We start from the raw sequence: 27,492 nt of genomic DNA, 5'->3' as shown, positions 1-27,492 counted from the left end.
CCCCCCAAATCATGAATTTTCAGGGCTTATAATTTTGCCTAAAAACGCAAAAAATCGCAAATTACGTAAAAACTGCGGGTTTTCAAGCTTGGTAACATTCAAATTCCGAATCAGCACCCTCAAATTGACCAAGAAAGATATCAAAAGTTTATTCACCGACATTTTGAAAAAAAGTGAAACGTTTTGAGGTACCTGGCCATGGTCTATAAATAATGTATGTAATAAACTCTTCTTCGCTGCTTGAAGTTGTCTAAATTTCTCGCTTTACTTTTTATAGGATTTTCAGCTACGTTGTGCTTATAAAAAAATGAATGATTTCGAATGTTTTTGTCGCGTTCGAAAATACGCACTATTTTGTTTTGATGAGTTATATATATGGAAAATAAAAGAGGCGCATACTTGCCATTTTTTGACCATTTTGAGATGACTGTTTTCTTCGATTCGTAAAAAATAAAAGTCATAAGATAGTTTGTGTTTGGATAGATCTTCAGCATTCCAGATTTGATTGACTTGGATTTGGTAAATCAGATTTTAGTATAAGCTTTTAGGTCGAGAAGTTTTGGTATTTTTGCCACCAGCAACAGGATGACAACCTCGGATTACGAGTAAGTGAATTTATTTGAAAACTATGTTACTGCTGTATCTCGTGCTGTATCTAAATCCCATCTGAAAAGTCTATGAAAGGTTTGCTAATGTAGGTTATTGGTATGAATTGTTAGTTTATTAGAATTACACGTTTTTTTTATAAGGAACACGTTTATAAGGAACTCGAGGCTGAAAATAGTTCAAAAAATAAGGAATTGTTAAGGAACTGCTCAGGCTGAGAATAAGTAGATTTGAAAATAATGTACCTTATTGAGACTAATTTGACCAAATTTTGATCTTTCAAGTGGCAAAAATGTATGTAGTTAAGGAACTCGATAAGGAGCTTTGAGACTGAAATTCTCTGTAAAAATAAGGAACTCCAGGCTCAAAGCAAAGTTCAGGTTCCTTATAAAAAATAAAAACGTGTAATGCAAGATGGTGGTCTGTCCGTCCAATATTATGAGAGTATAAAAAACACCCCCTTCTCAAAGGGGACCTCAAAGACCCGGTAGGATTTTTTCAACCAGTGAGGGTGAAATTAAGGGACTGTTGGAACATGATGGGGATTGATATTCCCACATTTTTAATGACTGGGGATTAGAATTCTTTTATTTTCAAGTCAAAAGATTCAGTGGGAATGGCAAAATAGCATAATATTTTGCAGTGAGGATTAATTTAAATTGATTATTTTTAGACTTTTCAGTGGGGACAAAAATCGGGGGATAATTTTCCACCGGGGGCGATATTTTGGCCAATTTTTCCAGTGGGAGGGGTCCCAGTGGGTCTGTGAGAAAGGGGTGTTAAAAAGAATGCCCTAATTATTGTATTATAACAATTGAAATTTCCACCAAGCCATTTCTTATATATCTTATAGATACAGACACAAAAAAAATCTATCGTACTATAAAAAATCATGATTTATTATTTTTAGACGACTCCTAGTTTATAGATAACCCATAGAGGAGTACAAAGTTCGTTTTAGATAACCCTCTTTAGCCAGGAATTTCTAGCAGTTTCTTATGTTTCCACTGTCTATAAATTTCCAGTTTAGAGCTAAAGTTTTCTTATAAGAAAATTGATTTTGTTTTGTTTACTTTTCATCTTTTATGGATTGATAAACAAAGAGAAATTCCAATACACATGTATGCGAAACAACGACGAAAAACTACTCATATTTCATCTGAATTGTCAGGAGGGTTGAAAAAATAAACGAGAAACCGAAAACACTCGACGTGTGTTAATAGTGAGAATTTTCTGCTGGATTTGTGATTTGCTGTTTTATGATTTTTGTTTTCACAAAAGGATTATTGTATTATTATAATTATCTTTTCTTATCTTTGCTTGCCAGATGTATCCCCGGGTATGGGCTCAAGACAGTGGGGTAAGGGGTGTAACCTTTTTCAGACTCTGGGAAAATATCTATGACAGGGTCTTTGTATTTTTCTGTACTTTTGTCTTTCAAGGGGGGGGGGGCGATTTGCCCAAATTACAATCTCTATTTCCCATTATCAAAGGCAATGGGCGGGGTTTTAATGTTCGGCAAGAGATAACTCAAAATTTTCGTTTGGAAACTTCGAAGGCGAAATTCAATTTTGAGAAGTTTGATATGTACATTCAATAATGACAATTTATATGAATGCCTTATGTGATGAGCTGATGAGCCATTCTTTAAAATTCAAAAGTTATAAACATTATACTACTATTATATCCCTGTCTCACAGCCCCGGTGGAATTTTTTCCTCATCAGTGAGGGTAAAAATGCTATTGAAATTCCAATGGGCATAGAAATTCTCTTAAGTTCTAAGGTTAAAAAATCCAGTGGGGATGGTTTTGGAGTGCCATTTTTAAATATTGAATTTCGAATGTGGAAGAAATCAAAATTAAATTTCCCAGTGGGGCTGAAATTCCAGGGTATTTTCCCACCGGGGACGAATTTTTTACCAAATCTGGGGTCCAAGCAGGTTTGTGACACAGGGGTGTACTAGTTTTTAACAGTTTTTAAAACACAAAAAAAGTCTGACACTTTCCCTATCATCGTTTTTAAAAACAATCCCCTGCTCCTCTTCGCTGCATTTCTGTGTCTTTTCACGTACAGTAATTCCTTTTTGGACAATAAAAACATTCATTGAAGTCTCCATAACCCCCACGGGGTTCAGGCGGTGGGTGGCAAAACCTGGGTGGTTGGTGTTATTTAATACAACTGGCAAATAACATTTTTACCGGCACACAACGTCAAAACAACGTTCATGGCCTCGTGCCCATAAAACGATATATAGACGAAGGTTGAAACTCTACACCCCTGTCTCAGTGAATTCTTGTCGCAGAACTCTGTTGTTGACCAATAATATTGATTATTTTCTTAACGTAATGTTTTTTACGGAAATACCCCGGTTTTAGCCATTAGTCACAAATTTAAACTGGACAAATAAGTTGTAAATATAAAATTTACCACTACTGGCAAAAACCGGGTTTATTCCGTAGAAAACATTATTACGTCATGAATATCATAAATTGATTATTTTCTTGCCTAATTTTTGGAATATTTTTTTTTCATAAAATGATCCGTACTTTTTGCTAGAGTATATTATCAAAGGTTTTGCTATTAAATACCTTCTCACAGACCCACTGGGACCAATGGAAAAATTGGCCCAAATATCGGCCCCGTGGAAAATGATCCTCCAATTTTTGTCCCCACTTAAAAAAAATCAAATAAACCAACCCTCACTGGAAAAAATTGTGCTATTTTTTCCATCCCTACTGAATTTTTTGACTCAAAAATAAAAGAATTGAAATCCCCAGCCATGAAAATATGGGAATACCAATTGAATTTCAGTCCGTTACCCCACTGGCTGAAAAAATCCTACCGGGTCTGTGAGAACGGAGTGTAACACTGTAAACCAGTAACTGTCGACTTTTCCTGATAGGCTACCCATAAACCAGTAAGTTTATTTACAAGGGCTATCTTACAAAGAAATTGTAACTAACTATCCAGGGATGTGTGCAAGCTAATAAAAAAACCCTACGGGAAAAAAAGGCATAGAATTCTTCATGAACTATGCTTTAAGAGTTTAAAGGTTTAAAGCCAAAATATGCTTTTAACATGTTCTCATTTTCACCATTTTGTGAGCATTTTTGTCCATTTTCCTAAGAAATAGGGTGCTTCAATGTCCGAAAAGCCTTAAAATGTTCTTAACTTGTTCTTAACATTTTGGCCATCGAAGCCTTATGCTCTTATTGCCACCGGAGGAAGCCTAAAGCTTCTGAGGATTGCATTCATAGCTTCACGCATAAGGAAGTTGGGCAAACATCTCATAATTTTGTGCGCGTTTTTCAGTATTTTAGTTCCGCTTAACGGTAGCATTCTTATCTTGCGGTCTCTCTATTGTTTTATCATCATCAAAAAGACTTTTCCGGAGTTATTTTGATCTGATTACTCATTTTGAAATGTCAGTTTGCCTTTTTCTTATCCCTGGAACTGCCTGGAGAGTTAAATGAATCTAAGGGAATTCCCGTTTCTGAGAAATTCTTTTTTTATACCACAAGTAGTTATTAAGCGCTCTTCATAAGTTAAAAATATTACTCTACTCAAAGTATTCGAACAGTTATGTTGCTAAACGTGTACATTAGTAAAATAACAAATGAAGAGCAGTATCTTCAGATATTATAAGCTTTTTATAGGTAAAACCAGTAAGTCATATGATTCTGGCCGGGCTGCTCTTAGATTCGAGGGGTAAATAACTCGAAAAATTATCGTACACCTCTACAAAAAGTCAAAAAAAGTCAAAAAAGTCAAAAAAAGTCAAAAAAAGTCAAAAAAAGTCAAAAAGTCAAAGAAAAAGTCAAAAATTCTTAGAAAAAAATCAAAAAGTCAAATAAAAGTCAAAAAAAAGTCTTGAAAAAGTCAAAAAGTTTCTTGAAATGGGCGGATGGGTGGAGCAAAATTTGTGGGCGGTTGGTGTTTTTGGACAGATTTTGGCGGAAAATGTTGGGCGCCCGAAGACGGTGGGCGTTTTTGTCGGATAAAGTCAAAATGAAAGTTTGAAAAAAGTCAAAAAAAAGTCAAAAAGTCAAAAAAAAGTCAAAAAGTCAAAAAAAAGTCAAAAAGTCAAATGACAATTCAAAAAGTCAAAAAGTATCGTACACCTTTTTTCAAGTGATTTGCCTTAAATGTCAATATTAATTAAAATGGAAACATGTACTTCTCAGTAATTTCTGAAATCTGAGGTTCGAATTCTTCTTAATTTGTTCTTAGGTTTTGGCCAAATTTCAGCCTCGTATTCTTATGAAATTGTTCTTATAAAAAACGTGTAAGACAAGGCACGGATGTCACTCTAAGTAGACTGTAAATTTCTCCCTTGACACGTTTTTAGTATTTGAAAGAATTTTGTCTCAGATGAGAGGTCACTCTTAACAAAAATTACTGTAGGGTTAAGATCATTCCTTTTGAACGCAAATTCAACTCTATGTGTTCGTTTTGCTGCGGCGGCACCTTAATTAAAGTTACGGATAGTATAGTTTATTCATAGAAAGAAAAGTGTATAGGCTAAGTTTCCCAGTCATATCTTTCCTCGTTTCGAACGTAAAACTCCTATTCTTGTTCGATTCTTGTAAGGCCTAAAAGCCTGGAGTTTTCTATTGTGTAGGCTAGGTTTCCTAGCATCTCGTTAGTTTTGCTCAAGAAAATTTGATTTAATTAACATTAATATTCAATGTCTTTGAACGCTTTGAGCCTACTCATCCCCGTACCCATCTCATACGATATAAGTGATTTTCAATGAACTCGTCTATTAAGCTCTTATAGAAAGACAACCCCTACTTTACACGTTTTTTTATAAGAACATCCAAAACTTTCTAAGGCTTTCGGTTGTTTTTTTAACTGCTTTAGTTTTAAGCCTTTAAACTGCTTTAAAATGTTTAATAAAATCTTTGTGCATTTTCTTAGGGTGTTTTTGAGTCCCCGAAGATTTAAAATGCTCTTAACTTGCTCTTAATATTTTGCCATCGAAGCCTTATAAAGTTTGTTCTTATAAAAGAAAGTGTAATCATCTCGTTTATAAGAATAATCGAATCATCAATGAGTTTTAAACTGGTTTTAAAAGGTTAATCTGGTTTGAATGAAAGAATTTTGAAACCTTTGCTACAAAATTTGAATTTTTATTGATGTGATTGTCTGGAGATTCTTCTACAGCTGTTCCTTTAAAAAAAAAAACAAGACAATATTAAATTTCACAAAGAAATGAAAATTAAATATTAGATGGATCTTTTCATGTTAATATTTTTCCATATAAGTTTTAGTTTGAACATTTTTCCCCTTTTTTTCTTTCATTTTGTTAATACTCTGTGTTTGAGCGAGATTTCATGTGAGTTTTTTCCTCTTGTAAAAAATATTATGAAGATTGTGCTGTAACAAGTTTTGAAGAAAACGAATGTTTGTATATAGGATATTTTCAGGCTGGATTCGTTCGTTCTGTCACGATGTTGTAACCTTAGGTTAAGGCCCGTAAGAGGACTAAGAGTAGAGGGGGTTTAGGATAAAGCACCGACCAATGCAATTTTTTTAATTGCCCTACATTCTGGACGATGGATCAGAACGATTGAATGTTCATCCCTCAAGTGGGTTTTTCACCCCATTTCAGGGTGATGGTATGTAGACCGAATGTTTCAACATTCTGGGCGATGGGTCAGAACGATTGAATGTTCATTCCTCAAGTGGGTTTTTCACCCCATTTCAGGGTGATGGTATGTAGACCGAATGTTTCATAAAAGTTGCCATCCTGTAGAGGTTTTGATTCTTTGATAAGAATGAAACTTCAGGCCCGGTGGAAGCGGGGGAGACTGGGGAGACTTCTGCCTCCCCACTTTTAAGCAAATGAAATTTTTTTTCTCAAATTCCTAGCAATTTTTTTTCTCATTATGAGCCTTCAGCCTCGCCACTTTAACGGTTGTTCCACCGGGCCTGAACTTTAATTTTTTATTTTTTTTCGAGTTCACATTTTAACATCACAGGACAATTCATTTTTCATTTCAAAACTATATTGTTTATTTCAAAATTGATTTGGGCGATTTATCTGGTACCAGATGTGGAAATATGCTACGACAAGCTTTGCTCTGAAGGTCGGGCACCTTTACATCTTTTCGACCGTAGTCGCGTGGTCAGGCGTAAACTCGGCCCAATCCATTTTTTTAAACTTTTTTCTATTGTCTTTAGGAGAGAAAAAAAGACTGAGACGGTTGCGGCAATTGGCGGCTACGGGCGAAAAGGTGTATTGGTCCTCTTCTTTAGAGCTTTAGCGTGGGCGGCCGCCAATCGAAATATCAGATAATTAGGCGATAAGAAGCGATAGAAGAAAGTGACAGAAAGTGGGGAAGAATTTTTTTTCTTCGAATTTTGGTAGAAACATGGTGATATATAATGTAGCGCCTTCTATCACCAGTGTGAAATGGAAAATGGATATGTGACTGAAAAATCGTAGCGATGAGAAAAATATCCTGAAATTTCATCTCATTGTAAAGCTCACTCACTCACTTTACCTACTAGGCTTGGTAGATGAGGGGTGTGTGCGGACGGGACCTCCGAAAACCGACCCTTAAAAAAGAGAGATGCAATTTTTAGTGGAAAAATGCCCCTTAGAGACACTTTTTTGAAAAATTTTCTTCCTAAAGATCGTGAACTTTCCGACCCTTAGAGGGACTACTTTTGAAATTTTCTGATTTTTGTAACCCTTAGAGAGATTTTGTAAAAACCGACCCTTATCGTCCACACACACCAGTATCCATCTTAAACAAACCTAAAATGCTAAAAAACCAAAAAGAACCAAAATAAGACGATGGCACAGTGAATTAAACTTTAGTAAAACGCACCCATCACACACAAGACACTCACTCACGTATCTCAGTGTTGAAAGAACACTGGGTCGTTGAGAGAAAACTGGGTCCTGGGTCGAGTAAAATTCGAGCAAACTGGGGATGGGGGCATTTTTAGTAAATTCTGATTTTGGCGCCCCTATAAAAAGTAAAATTTTGGGGGTATTTTCTCTCTTTTTGGCCGAAAACGGCTTTCTATAGAAGTGGTACAACTCGATACTTTTTTTCCGGACACCCTGTATTTCAGAACTATTTCAAGACATAGAAACACAAAACTTTAAAAATCAAAGAAAGCCAACGGGACCATTCAAATTCACGTTTGTTCAATACTTTCTTTAAAAAGAAATTTGAAACTTGTGCTACAAACACTTTCAAACTAACGAGAAGGGAAAAAATGTATCGTTTTTCAATGGTTTGATTCCAATGATCAAATCTTAGTGTGGTTATTATTAATTGAGAAAATTGCTCCATCCTAAATTAACATTTATTTGGTCATAATGTTAATGTTTCTATCCATGTTTTAAACAATTCTTAATAACTTTAGTGTTGTGAATATTGTAAAGAAATTCTTTTTAAGGGGCTCCCCAGGGGCTGGTGTGACACGTGAGACTTTTTTCTGACGTGAATACGTGAATTTGACTTTTTTAGCGCGTGAATACGTGAATTGGGGGTCGACTGGGGGGGGGGGGGGGGGGCTTCTTTTAATCATAATGACTGTTGTAAAAACAATTATTGTGCTGGTATATATTTTCTTACATTTTGTTAAACACACGCAGCAACCTTCTACTCTCAGAATCATGTTCGAACTCGATACTTTTATTCGAGACAACCTGTAGTTCAAAATCTTCGCTCTGCTCATTTACTTTTGATATCGGCATAGTAATCTAGTAAAACAGTTGAGTCTCCATAACTCGAACACGCATGGGGAAGGCAAATTTGTTCGAGTTAAGGAAATTTTGAGTAATGGAGATTGGTATTTATAACGCATTGTTTACTAAATCTTGTTCGAGTTTAGGAGACATTCGATTTATAGAGGGTCGAAATAAAGAGACTCCACTGTAGTAATATTTGCCGTTCTTTTGTCAATATTGAGTATAAAAAAATAATATGCTTGTAGTCTCTTTTTCATCTTTTAGAAAGACCTGACAGAAATCTGGGGGTAATGGTATTTAGGCAAAAGTAGGTATGGGGTAATTGTGTTAACAATATAGGTCATTTCACCCATTGAGTATAAGCCCGAAGGACTAGAGTAGATTCTCTAACCTTTCGCAGGCAAGAAAAGTGAAGCCTTAAACTTATTTCTCATCCAGAACTCATCTAGAACGCGCCACAATCATGACACCGCAATCATGACCTTTGTTTTTGAGGACTGCATTTTTTGAAATCTAGCGATAGGTTTTACTTTCAATCCGGCGTTTGTGTAAAAACCACGCGTGGGCGTTCTGGATAAGAGGCTTCATTTCACATACAGGAGTCTTGAGTCTAGCCCTTCGTGCTTGGAAGTCAATGGTTTCACCTTCAAAAGTATTATCACAGTAAGACTTTCTATATAAGGGTACAAAAGCACCATTCTAAAACACTAAATCTCTTTACAGGAAAAACAATCAAATCCTCATAATGAAGGCGTTCATCCCATGCATTCGATTACGTCATCGTTTTACTATGTTCACTGGATTTGTAATCGGAGTACTTTTCGTTTCCGTAACTTTTATCACCTTATCTTCAAATAAGCTGGGGAAACCAGACTTCCTTACAAATCAAGTTGGAAAAATGCAATTGTTGGAAAAAGCCGTCAAATATATTAATTCAATGGGTATTAATAACGCTACTATACAAATTACTTCAAATTCTAAGAATGAGGATTTTTCAAAATTTCACGATTTACCTCAAAAATGTAAAGTACCGACGCTAGATCCGTATCACCCGGAAGTAAAACCGTTCATGCGTACGTATACGGCCGCTACGTGTGATTATCCAAAGCTGACTGAAGTAACGGATGATGGTATTCTTCAGGTAATTTTCTTTTTCCTTACCTTGTGAAAAAGGTCTTAAAGCCTATACACGGGTTGCAAAATTATATCAATGCAGTCAAAACATGTGAATATTAGAAAAAGTTCACGTGATTTTATTCCCATGTTACTTGCTTTACAACTTACAGCTGATAACTTTATTAGTGTCAATAAATTCGAACCAATCGGAAATAAATGTGATGTAGCAAGCACATAAACATTTCGAGTAAAAGCGTAATTTTGCAACCTGTGTATTAGATATAGCTGCAGCTTGAGAGGAATCTTCAACCTTTTTACATCCAAACATAACCCAAAAATCGAAAATCAACCCGGGAGAAAAAAAATTAACATTTTTAAGACCCTTAGAGAGATCCCTAAAGTTGTTGTCGATTTTCACTCAAATTTGGACCAAATTTATGAAAAGTATTCCCTCTCAGACCTTGTGGAAACCAAGAATCGGTCCTCTGAGAAATACCCTTACCTCTCCAAACTGTTTATTCATAAACTTGTTCATACATTCGTTTTATCCCCACTAAGAAGACTGATTATTTTCACCGGGTCACTAGGACAGGCGTATATAGACCTTTTCATAAACTAGGTCAGCGTGTTTCAAACACACTGTTGGCGATCGCTTATTTCCGACAAAATCATCGGAGAAAGAACCTTCTGTAGTGTTCACTAAGAAATCAATTTTCACTTTGTCCATTGATTCGTTTAGTCGTAGAAGGCAAGGTTTATTACTTTACACCCTGCGATGCGGATCTGTCTCTGATAAATTATGCCAAGAGTAGAGCAGCTAGACGATATTATAAAGTCGAGTAAAATGGCCGAGTGAACCTTACCTCTTTAAAACCTACTTTATCGTTTTTTTGTTTATTAAGGCCATGCAATTTCAATTCAGGACACTTATTTCACTATCAAAATCGTTGTAGTAAAAAACAAAATGTTTACGCATGCGTTTTAAAACAGCTGTGAAATTATTGTCTCGCTTAACGAAGTAAATCAATTTAACAGCTCTAAGCATAATGTGGCATAATGAACATGGATAAATGAGACGAATATTGAAATGATAGGGGAATGACGTCATAAACAATACAAAAGTGATGAATACAATAGACTACTTAAGGCTGTTGTACATTTTATTTGATCTGCAACTTTTGCCATTATTAGTCAGTACATAACACATGATCAAAGCAAAAGTAAAGCGTAGACCCTAGAGAAAAAAGTTACACTTCGAGGAAGGGGATGGGATATAGCCTGAAAAAAAATTAAAATCTCTCCTATTCAGACAAAATGTAAGGAAACTAATGAGTTTATAAAGGTAAGCGAGTCAAACATTTACTTTCGATTTCAAAAACGAGATTTGACTTGTATATCTACACTGTTAAAATCGCCCTCAGGCGATCGATTACGTCACGACCATCACATGCCTCGTATTCAAGCAATTACCATGGTGATTATGTCTCTTGAGACATTAAAAATGATTTTTTCAAGAATAGAAAGTAGTTTTGATAAAATCTGCTGGAGTTAAAACTGTGGCAATAATTTCGAAACGAGGCAAGTGATGTTCGTAACGTAATTTATGAAAAGGTATATCGAAAATTCATTTGCATATTTCATCACCTATCTTTTCCAACGCTACAAAGTTTATTACCATATCTCTATCTTTATTGACCACTAGGTTCGCGACAAGAATGCAGTTACACATGCTAAATATTGTTATATGCAAAGAGCGAACGATAACAGTCAAAAATTCACACCATGGGTTGTCTTCTATGATAAAAATGACCCTAAACAGAATAAAGGTAATTTTATTCTTGTTAGATTTCTCCCTTTGATTTCAGATGAGATGGAGTTTTTATAAGATACTTTAATAATTGGTCATTTAAAGTAATAAAAATGACGTGTTCTTTAGAAAAAATAACAAAATTGTTTTATTACTGGTTAACGACCAACCGAATCAAATAAGAGCTTGTAAAAACCCCATCTCGTCCCTTTGATTTGAATAAAAAACGTAGCTTTTTGACACCAACTCCCCTAGCTGTACGCCTCATTACGTCATCACACCAAATGGTTTGTACTTATCACGATCACGAAAATTGCCAAAATTTGCTCATCGCACAGTAATGGCGGACAATAACCCAAAACACGTAATCATGCAAGTCTTTGGAGGCCTCTTTTTTAATTTGGTAGATAGGACATGAAATGCTCTTTTTCTTTACTTTTGTTTTGTTTTCAATACGGTTATCCTGTCTAGCCACACCCTTCGCAAACATAGGTCGCGTCCTTCTGTGGTAAAGGGATTTTTGGTAACATGAATTCGGCTTGTAATAACGAGCATGGAATTTTTGATGCCACCAGAACGCTCAAAACAACGAGTACAGAGCTCACTTGTTCTTGATATTCATGAAATGATGTTTAATTGGGTCGCATGGTTTTTACCGGAAGAGTTTTTTCTCGTTTAAATTCACCAGCAATAATTGCCGGAGTGTTTTCATATAAGACTTGTGTCAGGAATATCATGAATACACACAACTCAACCACATACAAACTGCGTCTCCTGTGTTGCCTTATAATACCACCAAGCAACTATAGCCTAGATATCCAACCTGTAAAAGATGTTTGTAAACTCAGGTTCGTTTCGTAAATTGTTAGCATTTAATCATTAATTGAGCTTACAAAGTATGCATGCGGTGTATTCCAGTTTGGGAATGCAATTCAATTCAGAATAGAAAGACAATGTGATAAACTAGAAACGTCAGAGTAAAAAAGGTCTGGATTTCCATGTAAACAGTTTTTGTCTCTTTTTTTCCACAGAGGTCAAATTAACAGAAGATTTTGTCAAAGTCTCCATCACGGCTGGTGGATCGACACAAGACGAATTTCACATGTACCCTGTACGAAAAGACACCCGTGGAAAAGAGCAATTACCACCAAAAGCTGACCAACTCAATATCGTTTTCATCATGATAGATTCTGTTTCGCACTCCACCGCGGAGCGCTATTTAAAGAAAACGTTAAAGAAAATGAAGGAGAGCCCAAGTACTGTCATTATGAATGTATGTTTTAAAGTTGACTCTCCCTAATTCGATTATCTCCAAGGTACCAAGAATTATTACCGAATTACAGAAATCCAAATTATAAAGATTTGACTCTTCCTTTGAATTTAAAGCCGAAATGCTGATAGGAATCTTAAACCTTTCTCAAGCAAGAAAAAGTGTAACCTTGACTAAGATTTGAAATTATTATTTGAATCAAGAACTTTTATTGATATATGCAAAAAAATTTTTCTTTTCCTCTTTCGGGCCAATCTTGCTCCGCATCTGTGTCAACCAATGTCAAAAAGCTTGTGAATTAAAGTTGAGGAATAAGCAAACCATATCACTCTTATTTAAAAATAAAACCCTTAAACTAACTTTTTTCCTTTTGCAGGGTCACACAATTGTGGGTGACGGTACAACGGCACAAATTTGTGCTATTTTTGTTGGTGAACTGGAAAATAAATTACCCGAAGCAAGGAAAGGATACGGGAAAGGAGGTAAGAGTAGAGGAATTGTGGTAGACGATGCTATCATCCGTTAGAGGGTTAGCAAACGCGATAAAAATATATGCACAGTAGAGTCAGGGCGTCAGGTAGCCTATACTAGACGTCACCCGCGTTTTTCTACGCAATTAACGTCTATTCCAGGATGAAAAGTCCCGGTTTTTAGTGAGGTGCTAGCTAGACGTAAGGGTGGTTTACGGAAAGTATAGATGTGGTAGAGTTTGGAATTGTAAACTGTAAACACCTCCGCCACTGCTTACTCCGCACTGGGCTAACTAACAACCCGTTCACAAATTTTTTCCGCTTCCTAAACTACCTTAAGGGAAGAAATTTTCGTGAGAAGAAATTTTCGCGGAAGAAATTTTTGCGGAATTTAATTTCGCGAATTGGGGCGTAATTCGCGAAATTAAATTCCGCGAAACACACCAAAATTGTTAAATCGCGAAATTAAATTCCGCGAAATTCGATTTTTTTTCTTCTTCTTTATTTTGTTGTTTTTGACCAGGTGTTACCAAAAAAGTTGGACACAATTGATTTTTAAGCATTATAACGTGTATTTTTTATCAAATATAAATAAATATAAACAACTCCGTGATGCTTAAAAGTTAATCTAAGTTGATAACTTCTTCTCAATCGCGAAATAAAATTCCGTGAAACTTTTGAAATCGGCTCATTCGCGAAATTAGATTCCGCGAAATTTGCCATTTTGAAACTCTGATTCGCGAAATTAAATTCCGCGAAAATTTCTTCTCGCGAAAATTTCTTCCCTTGAGGTATTCCCTTTTTCTTGTGTAGACGATAGGATCGACTAGAATTGTGGTCATTAAAATTATGCCTTTCGTTTTTGAATCTTAATTTCTCTCCGATAATATCTTTGTCTTTTGATTAGCAAGAGGAAAGTGAAGTCCTACTTTGAAAAGCTGTGGTATACTGGTGTATATACCAGTTACATTTCGGGGCTCAAGGAAACGCATTTTAAAGACGACCTTAAAACTTGAATTGGCTGAATTGGTTTTACAATGTAGCATTTATCCCGTGTGTCCAACAAATTTTGTTTTGGAGGTTATGATGTGAAATATCGGTCAATTGAAACATCCCTGTCTCACAGCCCCGGTGAAGCTTTTTTCCACAGTGGGGATAAAATTTTCCATTGAAAACCCAATGGGGATAAAAATTCTATTGTTGAAAAATCCAGTGGGGATGGTTTTGGAGTGCAATTTTTTACATTGAATTTTTTACATTGGATTTTGAATTGGGATGAAATCAATGGGTTCGAAATTGTAGGGTATTCTTCTCGCCAGGGACGAGATTTTGGCCGAATTTTTCAGTGAGGCTAGGGTCCCAGCGGGTCTGTGATACAGGTGTGTATTGAAATTCAACCTCTACTTTATCATTCAATTTTCAACATTATTTCATTTTCTTTCATTTCCATTCAGACTTTGTCAACCGTTGGCCTTTCATATGGAAAGATTTTCAAAAATCCGGTTATGTCACTCAATATTCAGAAGACAGCCCTTACGTTAATACGTTTAATTATCGTTTACGTGGATTCAATGAACCACCAACAGACAAATATATGAGAAACTTTTGGGCCGGTGCCAGTTCTTACATTGGTCAACTGAATAAAAAGAGCATCAGATGTAGTCATCAAATTAACTTCAGGTAGGGCCACCCATGGTTTCATATGTACTGTACTAAAAACACGAATCCTATGAAATAGGCTAATTATAAAGTGCCCTGAAAGTGTTCAGTACTGGCTTGGGTTGAACCAACCTTTCACACCGTAACCGACGTTAAAGGTGAGTGGAGAAGGCCATGGTTTCAGTCTTAAAATAAGGGGGGGGGCTTTGAGTTTTTGGCAAAATTTTAAGGGGCAAACTTTCGAAATGAACTTCAGGTAAGGCTATCGATGGTTTCATACATGTTTTCCAGTCCCCCGTTAAACAACAAACTACCCCTTTTCCATTTACCCACCCTCAATTTGGAAGTTCATATGTAGTGTGCCCTTATTTCCTAATCCCCTCTTTAATCTTATTCTGTTTTTCTAAGGTTCCCCTTAAAATTCTTCAAAAATGTCGCCAAATAATATTTCTCCCACCATGGTCGGGCGAGAAAGAATATTTTCGATTTTTCATCCTTAGTTTACCCCCCCCCCCCTGCTTAAACGGTATTTTGTATATTTAAGTAAAAAAGGGGGGCTTGATAAGTAGTGAGAGTATTAAAAGAGATTTGGATTCAAATGAATCCCTCCCCTTCAATTAAAAATTATTATTTATTATTTCCTTATCCTCACTCATTTCTGAAAATTCCGAAAGTTTCCAGGAGAGTATGGAAACTCCACACTATATCATAAAACTTCTCTGTATGATTTTATTTCTGTGTTTTCGATCCATTCTAAAACTTCATATTTTATTTTTCATCTCTTAGATACCTCAAACGATTTATGAACAATTACCACGACAAACCTACTTTCTCTTATCTCGTCGCATCCGATCTCACACATAACAGCTCGCCATACGCACAGCTCATTGACGACGATCTTGTTGATTTGTTAGAACATTTAGAGAAAACAGGACAAAATGAAAATACGCTATTAGTCATCTTTGGAGACCACGGTGATCGTTCAAGCGGATACCGCGCTACAATGACTGGTAAATTAGAAGAGCGGTTACCGTTTATGTCTTTTACACTTCCAACGTGGTTCCCGAAAAAATATCCAGATCTTTTTAAAAATTTTCAACGGAACGCGAATCTGCTGACATCGCATTTTGATGTTTATTCAACATTACGTCATTTAATGACATTCCCGGAGAACAAACATAAACATAAGTATGGATCTAGCTTATTTACCGATCTCTCTCATCTTAATCGGACTTGTAATCAAATTGGAATTTTAGACCATTGGTGTTCCTGTCTAGATTATCAAGAATTGAAGATCGACGACCCGCTTGTTCGAAAAGCTGCTGAAAATATCATCTCAACTATAAATGGTATGAATGCTAAAATTGATAAAGTCAAAGATAAATGCGCAACTTTAAAGCTAGATAAAATCGAGCGCGCTGGTATTATTGCTCCAGGCTCCCGAGTACAAAAGTTCGATAAGACTTTTAAAGATGGTAGATGCGACGAGTGTGGAGTCAAAGAGAGAAATGCGAATTATAAAGTAAAAAACTACGAAGTGGTCTTTACCGTATCCCCAAGTGGTGGGAAATATGAGGCTACAGCCGTTTTAGACATTTCAAAGGGAACTTTTACGACTGGTGAGGGTATAAGTCGTATAAACTTGTATAAAAATCAACCGCATTGTATACAAAAGGACTTCCCATACTTGAGACCATATTGCTACTGTAATAGGCAGCTAGACTCTTGATATTAGATATTTTATTTATCCATTAGATGTTTCTTAGACTATTATTCATACATGTGATTGGCACAATTAATAAATCGCTAAATAATCGAGACTAACTAACTCAGTACTCTGGAGTGGAATCTTTTATGGTAACACCTATGTGAGTGGATGAATGAATGAACGAATGAATGAATATTAAAAACAGTCCTTCTATATGTTTGAACCTTTTAATCTAGAACGTCAAGGCAATGGTGGCAAACCAAAAATTCTGTTCTATTGTTTTGTTGGTTAGTTTTTGTTCACTAAAAATAATGGTTTTGTGTTGCTTTAAATGTAGGATATTTTTATAGTCAGATGATTGTATATTGATTTATTTTTTTCTTCAAGTTTTATGGGCTTTTACAATTTCTTAGGTTTTTTATACAAATTATCTTCTTATTGTGTTGTTGAAAAGGATCTACATGCCCGGATTTCGGGAGTACATTATTTTTGTTGTAGTCCAGATTTCAGAAATTTTGTGACATAAACGTCCGGGGGAGGGGTACTAGGGTTGCGAGCTGACAGGGTGGGGGCGCCTGATTTTCACCCTTGGACCCTTACCGGGACTGAAAAGGAGAAAACAAAAGCAAATTTTGTGAATTTCACCCTTATTGGGATAAGTTTGACCAATTTTGACCAAATTTCGATCTTTCTGGGGGTCAAAAGTTGAAATTTTCCTATTTCTCTTTGGAAATCCAAAGAAGGTGCCCTTAAGGGCGGCCCTCCATTTGCCTAAGTACCCCCCCCCGGCATAAACGTCCAGAAAATAACGTTTTTTTTTACGAATGACTCTAAATTATTCGTGGAATTGAACTGTTACAAACAAGTTATTTTGGCTGACTTCCGAAATCAGTTTTAGTTAATTACTAAGAGTTAAGTGTTAAAAAACCCCATTTGAAAAAAAACTGATAACCGCAACAAAAAAAAATGACAATTTTTTTTTGTCATTGATTAGAAAAAATTTATCTCATCTTTTCAGCCTATTGCACATGCGCTAAAACCTTTTTCTACAGACCACAATCAAATTTCATCCGCACAATACCTGGCTATTTGACATTCTTTTGAATATTATATTGCACACTTGACACTTGATGCAATGTCATTAGTAAAACAGGTGATGGATGTTAATTCTGCTAATCTTTAGTTGTCTAATCTTAACTCTGTGTTTCACTTGTAGTTGAATGTTGCTGCTGTGGGCGTGGAGCACGATCGAGGCGTTTAGCGGGAGCAGGGCGTATGCGAAGGGATGGGTAGGGGGAGTGAGGTGAGTGAGCGGGGTGGAGGAGAACTAGGGAAGGGAAAAGAAAAGAAAAGAAAAGAAAAAATTCAAACTGAAAGTGTTAAATAAAAATATGAAAACAAAATTAAGAAGAAGAAGCAGCTCCCGATACAATGCAGTTTCGTAAAATTTGTAAAATCAAAATCAAAAAACAAAAAGGACTCTGCGGGTGAGTGCACTTATGACCATATTTGGAAATAAAACTCATTTTAACTCTCCATCTTAAATACTAATTGAAAGTTTTGTAAAATTGAAATATTTTTAATTGAAAAGCTCTCCGGTGGAGTGCAAATATGTCCATATAAGGAAATTTCTTTAGCTTTAACACTCCATCGCAGAGATTTTCGAGAAATTTCTACAATTGGGAGTGTTTGCTCAACTTGTGATTTTTAAATTGGGAATATTAATGTAAATTCTGAATAAAGTAATAAAAAAAACAAGAAGCCAAGCCAAAAAATGAAAATTATTAACGAAAAAAAGAAAAGGGCATTACTACATAAAGAAATTAAAATTAAAAAAAGAAAAAGAAAGAGATTAGCGCTATCTAAACTGATGTAGGGTCCAATTGTGGTAATCACTTGTGGTAAAACGAATTTGATTGGGAATAAAAACACTACTGCGCATGCGTAAAGCCTGGTCACCACAAATATATTGAAACCGTCATGAATCTGGCTGATAAGGTGCAACATTCAGAGCATCAACAAGCTGCATGGTGTGTCATGATAAGTAATGGATTGAATCGTCTGATCTTTAAAAATGTGTTTCCTGTTTCAGTTCTGTCTGGTTGGTAATAATCTGTAATTTTCTGCTATTCTTTAACTTATGCTTTATGTTTTATGAACCAAGATCTTTAATATAACAATAGCGTTCAGTTTGAGGTCCTTGATGTTATTTTCTGCCCGCGCGGTTTGATTATTAGCCCGAGAGTGTCATTTGGGCCCGACGCGAAGCGGATGGTGCAAATGGCACCAGAGGGCTAATAATCAAACTGCAAGGGCAGAATTAATGACAACAACGAACGAAAGCTTAACGCTATTACTGTTATTATCCATATCGGAAATCCACACACGTTTTTTTCTAGCGTCAGCCAAGTCTTTTCGCTTCAATGCAATGACTTCAACAAGTTTTGAGTACCCTTGCGAGCGGGCCGCAAATGACCAAAAAGTGTTTTTTTCTGACGTCGGTTTAGTCTCATCGCTTCAATGCAACGACTTCAATAAAGTTCCGAGCGGGCCGCAAATGACGTTATCGCCCTATAACCAGGGCGGTTAATGATATTTCAGCCCTCTGAAGGACGACGCCTTAGTTTTCTCAGCGCGGGTATGACTATTTGAGTCATAGAACCTTTCAATACCGCCCGCCGTTCGAATCTTTAATGGCTTACTTAATGACCGCTATATGGATAATAATAATCATTAGATTTCAGCTAGATCAAAATATTTTAGAATGACTTGAAAAAAATCACAAAAATAATGATGAAAAAAAAAAAATATTGTATATTAAACCGGTTAAAGTTAAATTTCATATACTTAGTACTGTAAATGCTAAAAAATATTATACAATAAATCAAGCATTTACATAATAAATTAAGATTAACTTAGTAACAAAGACCATAAGGCTTCGATGGTCAAAATATTAAGAACATTTTGCAGACTCTAAAACACCCAATTTCTAATGAAAATGGGCAAAAATGCTCGAAAAATGGTGAAAATAAGAACATGTCAAGAGCATTTTTAGGCTTAAAATTCAAAAGTTAAGAAAATCCAAAGGCTTCAAAAATTTTTGATGGTTCTTATAAAAAAACAACGTGTATTTACCATTTAGTTATCGATTAAAAGGAGCAGCAATTTTTCCAAGTACATAATTTAACAATATAATTGTTTTAAGAATATGGTTTTGGATAAAATTTTATTTTCCATTCAGACCGCCGTATAAAAATTTACATAAAACTAAAAGTACAATTTGTGTTCATATTCAGTGAAAGTATATGTGATAAAAATTGTTTAAAAAATAAAAAAGTATTCAAAGTATTAAAAATATTTAGATTTACTAAATTCATCCAATGGTTATCCAATCATAAATAAAATCTATCGCATTATTGCTTATAGTCAGAGTTTCTATAAAAACTGGTAATTTTTAATCCGGTCTGCCGAATTTAAAACAACAATTAGTCCTGGTGAATAATAGTCGGAAGTAAATAATATTTTTGCACCAAGTTCCTCCTCAAACTTCAATAGCCGAATTCAGCTCTCTTGGGCCAATGGAGTGTGTTTTTTGGCTAACATAAAATTGCATTGATTGTAGCCCATTTTACCAGGGTCTTAATTACACCCATTGTTTGAGCTAATTATTGTATCTACCAGGAGTCTTTCATTATTAGAACATTTCTCTTTTCTTTTTATTAGCTCGTGATTACTCAGAAAGCAATGGCTTATTAGAATCAGTTTCTATTTCTGTCTCCTGCTTGGGCACCAAGGGTGGTGGAGAGGGTGGTGGAGAGGGCGTTGCATCTTCATTGTTCACGAGTTTCGCGTTTGGATCAGTCGATTGTTCTCCAGTCAGATCATTTGTCTCTACAGGTTTTTTATCTTTCGGGCGTCTTCTACGTTTCTTTTTACGCCCTGAATCAGCACCCTTTTCTTCTGACCCGCCCTCTGCATTTCCGCTCTCCTTTTTATGCTTTCGTCTCTTCTTTTTATGAGGCTTCTGACCAGAGCCTGAAGGTTTCTGATCGTCGATCACTTCTTGAGGTGAAGTTGTTTCTTTCTGATTTGGATCAATGATTTGCACGTTCGGGTTGAGGGGCGTTTCTGTTTTTGAAGGGAAAGGAGGGGCGGATGGCGTTGGTGCATTCTGTTGTGTTGGGTACGGTTTTTCTTTCATAATAGATGTAGTTGTACCTGTGATGAGCAAAAAATAATTCATTATATTCATATGACGATATCTGAAGAGGCTTACTCGAAAATGTGTCTAGAGTATTGTTAACCGGTTACTTTCTCGAAGCGGGCTACACGGCCTTTTGCGCAATACAATTGGTTCTTTTTGCATGACGACGGGCCTACACTGCACAGATGCGCGTCGCTAAGAAAATTCATTGTAACGTCAGTTTTTTCAAAGGAAAATGAACACTGCGTTGGCATCAGTTGTCACATTTTTCATTTTCGACGTCAGAAATTAAAACAATTTTTGATCTCTTTTCGCTTGTTTTTTTTGCTATTTTTCTTGGAAAAAGCTCAAAAAATCAGTCGAAGCCGAAGGAAACGGTTAATAAATACAACAATGACCGGTTTTTTCGGGCTGTACTGTGAAATGTTGCCCTCAAACAAAGCAACGACTTCTCACGGGCAATATTTCCCAGAACAGCACTCGCTAACCGGTCATTGCTCTATGAATGTTAGAAATAAAAATAAATTTGAAAATTAATCTTGAAAATATGGATCAATACCACACAAACTCATAAAGTGAGTGTGTCCACGATCCCACACCGAGAAAAAATCTCGCGATAATATTTTTTGAGGCTAGCTGATTCAAAATAATCTGTTTTTACCAAATTTTGATGTGTGTATTTTTCTTTCTTACACTTTTACATTTTTATTACAATATTGAGGAACAAGCTTCGCTTTAATGCAACCTTTCCTACAAAATTTGATGTGTCCGACTAGGCTGCAATTAATCTTGATATAAGAGATGCGTATCATGTATTTTGAAATTCCTTTCCTAGAGTTATGCCCGTCTTTGTGTTTTTGAGGGGTATATTTTACCGACCAGGCGGAGTTCATTTGTGCCTATACTCGAAAAACAAAGGAAAAGTTATTAAGTGGCTATAGATTGAAACAGACCCTTTGGGGTAGCTCTCGGACAGAAATTTCATATATGATACGTATCCCCTATATCAAAAAGTTATCAGAGGGTTTGAGTGCAGCCTACCATCCGACATAAACTTAGTTAGACTTCCCAGCATGGCACACAACGTTGTTTTAACGTTTATCTAGCGTTATATGGACGTTGTGAACATAAGATGGCCGTTGAAACAACGTTGTGTGCAGCTGGGAAATCTCAGACATGTTAAAATATAGGCCAAAAATAATGGAAGGGACAAAATCAAACTGAAATTATCATCCCGTAACAATTATTAATAGGATAAACTTTCGCGGGGATTGAGTTAGTCTTCTAACATGCAAGACTTTATAACGGATCGATTTTCAAATAAAAATGAGAAATGAGACTCACCATTTTGTGGATTATAAGCAACAGCTTCTGGATCACCAGATGGGGGTTGTGTTGCAGCCGGTTTAAATCTTGGTCCTAAGATGAAAAAAACAACAGTGGCCATAGAAATTCTTGTGTCCATCCAATGGAGCTTTGAACAAGATTCTTAAAACTTTGAACTAATTTTTAAACACTGCGGACACTGTTGTCACTATCTGATAGAGGTTAAAGCAAGTTATAGTCATTTTAAGTAATTTTTACTCGCAAATTGGAATCCATAAAAGAGGCTCCCAAGCGGTTTTCGTTATGACGTGATAAGGACTTTTTCGCAACGTGATTACGTGATTTGGAAATTTTTTCTTCATGATTTCGTGATGAGAGGTCAAAACGTGATCGTGATTTGAAAGATTTTTGAGCCGCGATACGTGATTTCGACTTTTTAAAAGAGATGCGTATTTGTCCTGTTTTGCTGATTTGCGTGACAAAAGAGACAAACAATTGCGTGATATCGTGATCAGAGCTACCACTGGGGGGGGGGTCATAAAACAGAAAGACCGTGTTCTGTCTATTGTGTAGGACAGGCATCGTTGGTAAAAATTTCATTATTATATGTAAGACCAACGTCAAAATGGATATTTGTCTGTACCTTGGTTGTGGAAAACGAAGCCACGCCTTCTTTTGAGAATGAAAATGACCAGAAACACAACTAAGATGAGCAGAACCAATGGAATTATGATGGCGGCTGCAATCACACCACCCGACACCCCTGACGATGGTTCCTCTAGAATAAACAGAAAGCGAAGGAAAGGTTTATTAGAAGAATATTTCGAATTTTAAAATCGACTAATTAAAGTTAAACGTAATTAAACCTCTGATATATTTTGCAAATTTCAGTTCCTTTATGCCTCACAATATTTTGTGAGCTCAAAGCTGAAGATTTTCTCAATATTTTCCCGATCATTCTTATGATATGGGTAAAGAAACCCAACCCATATCGAAACTGATGCGCGTTTCCCCGATTTCCCCGAAACGGTTAACAACACTTACCATGGTATGAGTCTTTAAAAGAAACCCAACCCATATCGAAACCGATGCGCGTTTCCCCGATTTTCCCAAAACGGTTAACAACACTTACCATGGTATGAGTCTTTAAAAGAAACCCAACCCATATCGAAATTGATGCGCGTTTCCCCGATTTCCCCGAAACGGTTAACAACTCTTACTATGATATGGGTCTTTAAAAGAAACCCAACCCATATCGAAACCGATGCGCGTTTCCCCGATTTTCCCAAAACGGTTAACAACACTTACCATGATATGGGTCTTTAAAAGAAACCCAACCCATATCGAAACCGATGCGCGTTTCCCCGATTTCCCCGAAACGATTAAAAAAACTTACCATGATATGGGTCTTTAAAAGAAACCCAAACCATATCGAAACCGATGCGCGTTTCCCCGATTTCCCCGAAACGGTTAACAAAACTTACCATGGTATGGGTCTTTAAAAGAAACCCAACCCATCACGAAACCTCGTTTATTCCAGTTCAAATCGGCTCCTTGAATGTATTTCATTTCGATATTCGGTTTGAAATAACGTGTATCAACTCTTTTTGGTGAACAAAGATACTTCCCTTTTGAAAATTCGTCCGCATCTAAAACAAGAAAGAGTAAGGCACCATTTTATTTAAAATTTCGAGATTTTTGTTGTGGCTGAGTTTACTTTCAACGATGAATTTGGTTTGTATGTTACCTAGACTGACACTTAAAGTAATGATCCAGGAGACTAACATCATATGATTGGCATTCCCCTGCCCCGGTGAATTCCTACCGAGTGAATCCCAACTGGTAGAGAGGGTAACCCCTAGCGAATTCCCAAACGGGAGATTTTCCTCAGGTGAATTCTCACCCATTGTATTGGTTTATGAAATCGGAAGATACAAGATAAGATTACTTTAGAATCGATTTTCAACGAACAAAAAATTTATAAATCATATGATTATATGAAGACGTACAAGGTTGGGAGAACACAAGCCTTTTCTGTGTTCAAGAGCCCTTTAATTATATTCAAATTATGCTCAAACATTTAAAAGGGGCTTGAAAACTTTAAAAATTAATATCAGTCAAGAAGAAAAGACACTTTTTTATTTTGCTACTGGCAGATTGATATCTAATGGTCAAACTCCTGAAATCCGAGATTTGAGCTGATCCATGAGAATCATTAATAGAGTAAGGGGGTCAGGTAAGGCCTGGGGTCGAGAGTGCTTAATTTGTTTATACCACGTGTTTTATAAAATCTTAGAATACCTTTTACTTTGATTCTTTGATCCAAACTTTCACAAGTTGTTCCTCCTTCTGCAATGTCCATAATATGAATGACGTAACCATTTGTAGCCTCACTTTCAAGTTGAAACTCACAATCAGTGGTTGTTGTTTTGGGCCATTTTAGTGTTCCTGCGATTCCACGCGCTTCTTTTATAGTTCTATTATAATAATAAGAACTCTCGATAATAAGTAACAGCTTTTTCTCAATAATAAGAGTAATTTGTTCTCACATAATAGAACTGGTCTTGTCATAAGACAAGAGGGTGACCCGAAGGTTTCCTTTTCTTTTTCCCTTTTCCTGGCTTTCTCCACTTACATTAGGCTGTTCCATTTAAACCATACGGGAAGGGTGGATGAACCTTTTCAAGTCAAAAAGAAATTATTGAAAATATGTGGATCCCCCTGGAAAATGGCAAAATTTGCAAAAATTCCCTTGGAAAGAATATTTTTAAACCTTAAAGCGAGGATGGACGAACTAAAATTAGTCTTTTGGCCCCTGGAAATTTTAGAATAACTCATTATCCCCTTAGAAAAATGAAAAAAACACCCCTGGAATTTTTTTCGGAAGACCCTCTGGAAATGTTCGTCTAATGGATATAAAATGGAATGGCCCATTTGATCCTGCTCTAAAATTTCTAAGCATCAAGCAGAGAGGCATCAAGTACCATTGAAGTCTCTTTGGTATGTCCCGGCTGGGCATTGAATCCACAACCTTGCACACCGTAGCTGCAATCCCCTAATTTATATCTGAGACATTTCACATAGTCCCCCTTTCCCCCACTGTCAGCGTTGAGTTCTCGGCCATTTCCGGACTCAACACTGATATTGGGGTCCGGGGGACGGATTTTTATCTTGCAAAAATGTTTAGAAATTCTTCTGTCTCAATATATTTGTTGGGGGATTGGGGATGCTCTATTTTTATCCTACGGCCGCTTAAGGCCGGTCTCCACTTTCGCGCGACATGAGCGAAAACTTTTTGACGTCGGTTGAAAAATGAAGCAATTCCATTGGTAGAAATTGACGTAACGGATGAAAAAGTAGAACTTCCTTCAACTTTTTTTTTGTTCGCGCGAAACTTTTTATGACGTAATCTTTTCTTCAGGCAAAAAAGGTTAGGAAAAAACTGTCGCCCATTTCGCGCGAAAGTGGAGTCCGGCCGCTTAGGGAAGCAAATAAAACTCGATGCACCTACCCTGAGCAGCCAGGTACTGGTGCAGCCTGTTTATCGGTTAGTTGGTACCACCTGGCTATGAAACTACCTTTCTGTTTGGCATTCATACGATCAAGTTCAACAGTCAGACAATCAGTGTATGCATATATATTATGTGGAAGCTCTGAAATCATGTTTCCCGAACAAAATTCTGCGATCTCCACCTTGTTCTTACACCTGGAATTAAAGAAAAGATAGAAATTCGGGATTCAAAGATAAAATTCGGGAATTGAAATGAATTCTTTTTAGAATCTTTGAAAATATTATTCAATCCACCCTAGTAGATACTTTCTGACCACTCCCTTAACACATTCAAAATACCGGTAGTACTTCAAAGGGCCATAACTTTGAATACAGAAACTTTTCTATGCTATTTTATTGCAATTTTGGAATTTAGATGAAATTCTGCGTCGATTTGTTTCCATTTTGGAGGGCATTTGAAGCAAAACTTGGGCAACAGGAGCCTCTGAAAGTCCTCTAAAACTTTCGATAAATTTCCAAGAGCTCAAATTTTCGATTTTATAAAAAGGGCGTTCGGCAGTGAAAGTGTTAAAGGGACATAAAAGTAGTAAAATGTAAACATTGCGCGAACCACGCGAACGAACGAATAAAATCACGTGTCCAAAACAAACTTGTAAAACAATCAAAATCAGCCATATTTGTTTTTTTAGTCCAAGATGTGACATTTGTTTTGATTTTGTATCCCGCTGCATACGGTTTGTTTACAAATTTAGCCAGTACTTTTATGCCCCAATAAGTGGTAAAATTTTAAAAAAGAAAATAAGAATTAAATTTCGTACCCTTTATAAACTCTTACAGCACCAGCGGCACACTCTGGTAAATTTGCGGGAACATGAAATATACGCCATTCCAAGACGACAGCTGATTCTAGTGGTTCTAAAGCTTTTCCAAATGCTGTGTTTCTCTCAAACTAAATATGAAATATAAATATGTAAGATACAGATGTTCAACCCTAATGTAAAAAATCAGTCCCCTTGATACGATCGCAGGGTATGCATACGAGGGGGTCTATGTAACAAATCCTGCATTACTAAAAATAGACAAAACGACAAATTTCATAAAGAATGACAAAAAAGAACGACAAATGTTTCCCTCCACGACCCCGACCGAAAGTGACTGTACCACCCCACGGGAATTAACTACATGTGGTTTAAAAGAAAGGCAATTACGCATGCGTGTTATTAATGCAGGATTTGCAAGGCGAACCTACTGATATAATATGATTGGAATGTTGATAGACAGTTGTATGACAAATGCAAGAAAATAGAAATTACCGTAATTTCATAGGTTTCCATATCACATTTGAATTGTTCTCCACCATTTAATGTTCCATACAACCCTTCCAATTTCTTTATCGGACAGTCATTTTGGCCAATAACTCCATGTAGTGACAAGACCATCAATATGAAGTATACCGATAATTTGAGAGCAACCATTTTGGATATTCATTTATTTTGATTTCTTGTTATATTGTATCTAAGGATCTTCTTCTGGTTATTTCTAATGTTTCATTTTTACAGAACTGCTATTTTTTGCTTGCTTCTAAGAAACGATAATATAAGTGAATATAAGTGAATTGTTATCTATATAAAATCTAAAATACAGTATTTAGTCGAAATTAGGAATTCCAGCTTCTGGTTTATTCTGAAACGCGTTCTTTCTATAAGATCAAACTATGTCAATTAATTGTTTGGTGTTGGTGAACAATTTATGCGTAAAGTGCTCAATACCAGAGAAAATCAAAGATAGAGCTTCCATTAAATAATATATTTCCTTTCTGACGATTGCTAGGAGAGCATGAAACTCGGAGTTATGTACAATTTTTAACTTGTCAAGGAAATATATTATTTAAGATCAAACTATATAAGAACATAAAGCTTCGCTGGCCAAAATGTTAAGAACAAGTTAATAACATTTTAAGGCTTTGTGGACTCAAAAACACCTTATTTCTTAGGGAAAATGGTAAAAAAAATATTCACAAAATGGTCAAAAATAAGAAAACGTGTAGATAAATTTCTAAAAGTTGTTTTAAACTTGACTTTCTCTAATTCGATCTTTAAA

General features: G+C 36.1%; 2 protein-coding genes across 3 annotated transcripts; one reads left to right on the top strand and one right to left on the bottom strand.

Moving 5' to 3' along the window:
* The first annotated feature begins 514 nt into the window (after positions 1–514).
* On the top strand, positions 515–16,837 carry LOC136805599 (uncharacterized). Its single transcript, XM_067062165.1, has 7 exons — positions 515–605; positions 9,045–9,462; positions 11,140–11,263; positions 12,276–12,517; positions 12,891–12,996; positions 14,439–14,664; positions 15,430–16,837. Exons 1-7 carry the CDS (start codon positions 586–588, stop codon positions 16,370–16,372), a joined length of 2,079 nt encoding a protein of 692 aa, XP_066918266.1. The 5' UTR covers positions 515–585; the 3' UTR covers positions 16,373–16,837.
* Positions 16,838–19,560: 2,723 nt separating this feature from the next.
* Positions 19,561–26,979, bottom strand: LOC136805598 (uncharacterized). 2 transcript variants are annotated; one of them, XM_067062163.1, is made up of 8 exons: positions 26,706–26,979; positions 26,211–26,341; positions 25,393–25,587; positions 24,183–24,358; positions 23,366–23,530; positions 22,525–22,659; positions 21,900–21,974; positions 19,561–20,569 (listed from the first exon to the last, which is right to left on the bottom strand). In XM_067062163.1, the coding sequence occupies exons 1-8, from the start codon at positions 26,865–26,867 to the stop codon at positions 20,082–20,084; spliced, it is 1,527 nt and encodes a 508-aa protein (XP_066918264.1). In that variant the 5' UTR covers positions 26,868–26,979; the 3' UTR covers positions 19,561–20,081. The 2 variants fall into 2 exon arrangements, with proteins under 2 accessions (XP_066918264.1, XP_066918265.1); XM_067062164.1 differs by having other exon boundaries at positions 21,936–21,974.
* Positions 26,980–27,492: the final 513 nt, after the last annotated feature.

The sequence above is a fragment of the Clytia hemisphaerica genome, unplaced genomic scaffold, assembly GCF_902728285.1.
Source record: "Clytia hemisphaerica strain Z4C2 unplaced genomic scaffold, Clytia hemisphaerica genome assembly, whole genome shotgun sequence".
NCBI lineage: Eukaryota > Metazoa > Cnidaria > Hydrozoa > Leptothecata > Clytiidae > Clytia > Clytia hemisphaerica.
This window is presented reverse-complemented; position numbering and strand designations above follow the sequence as displayed.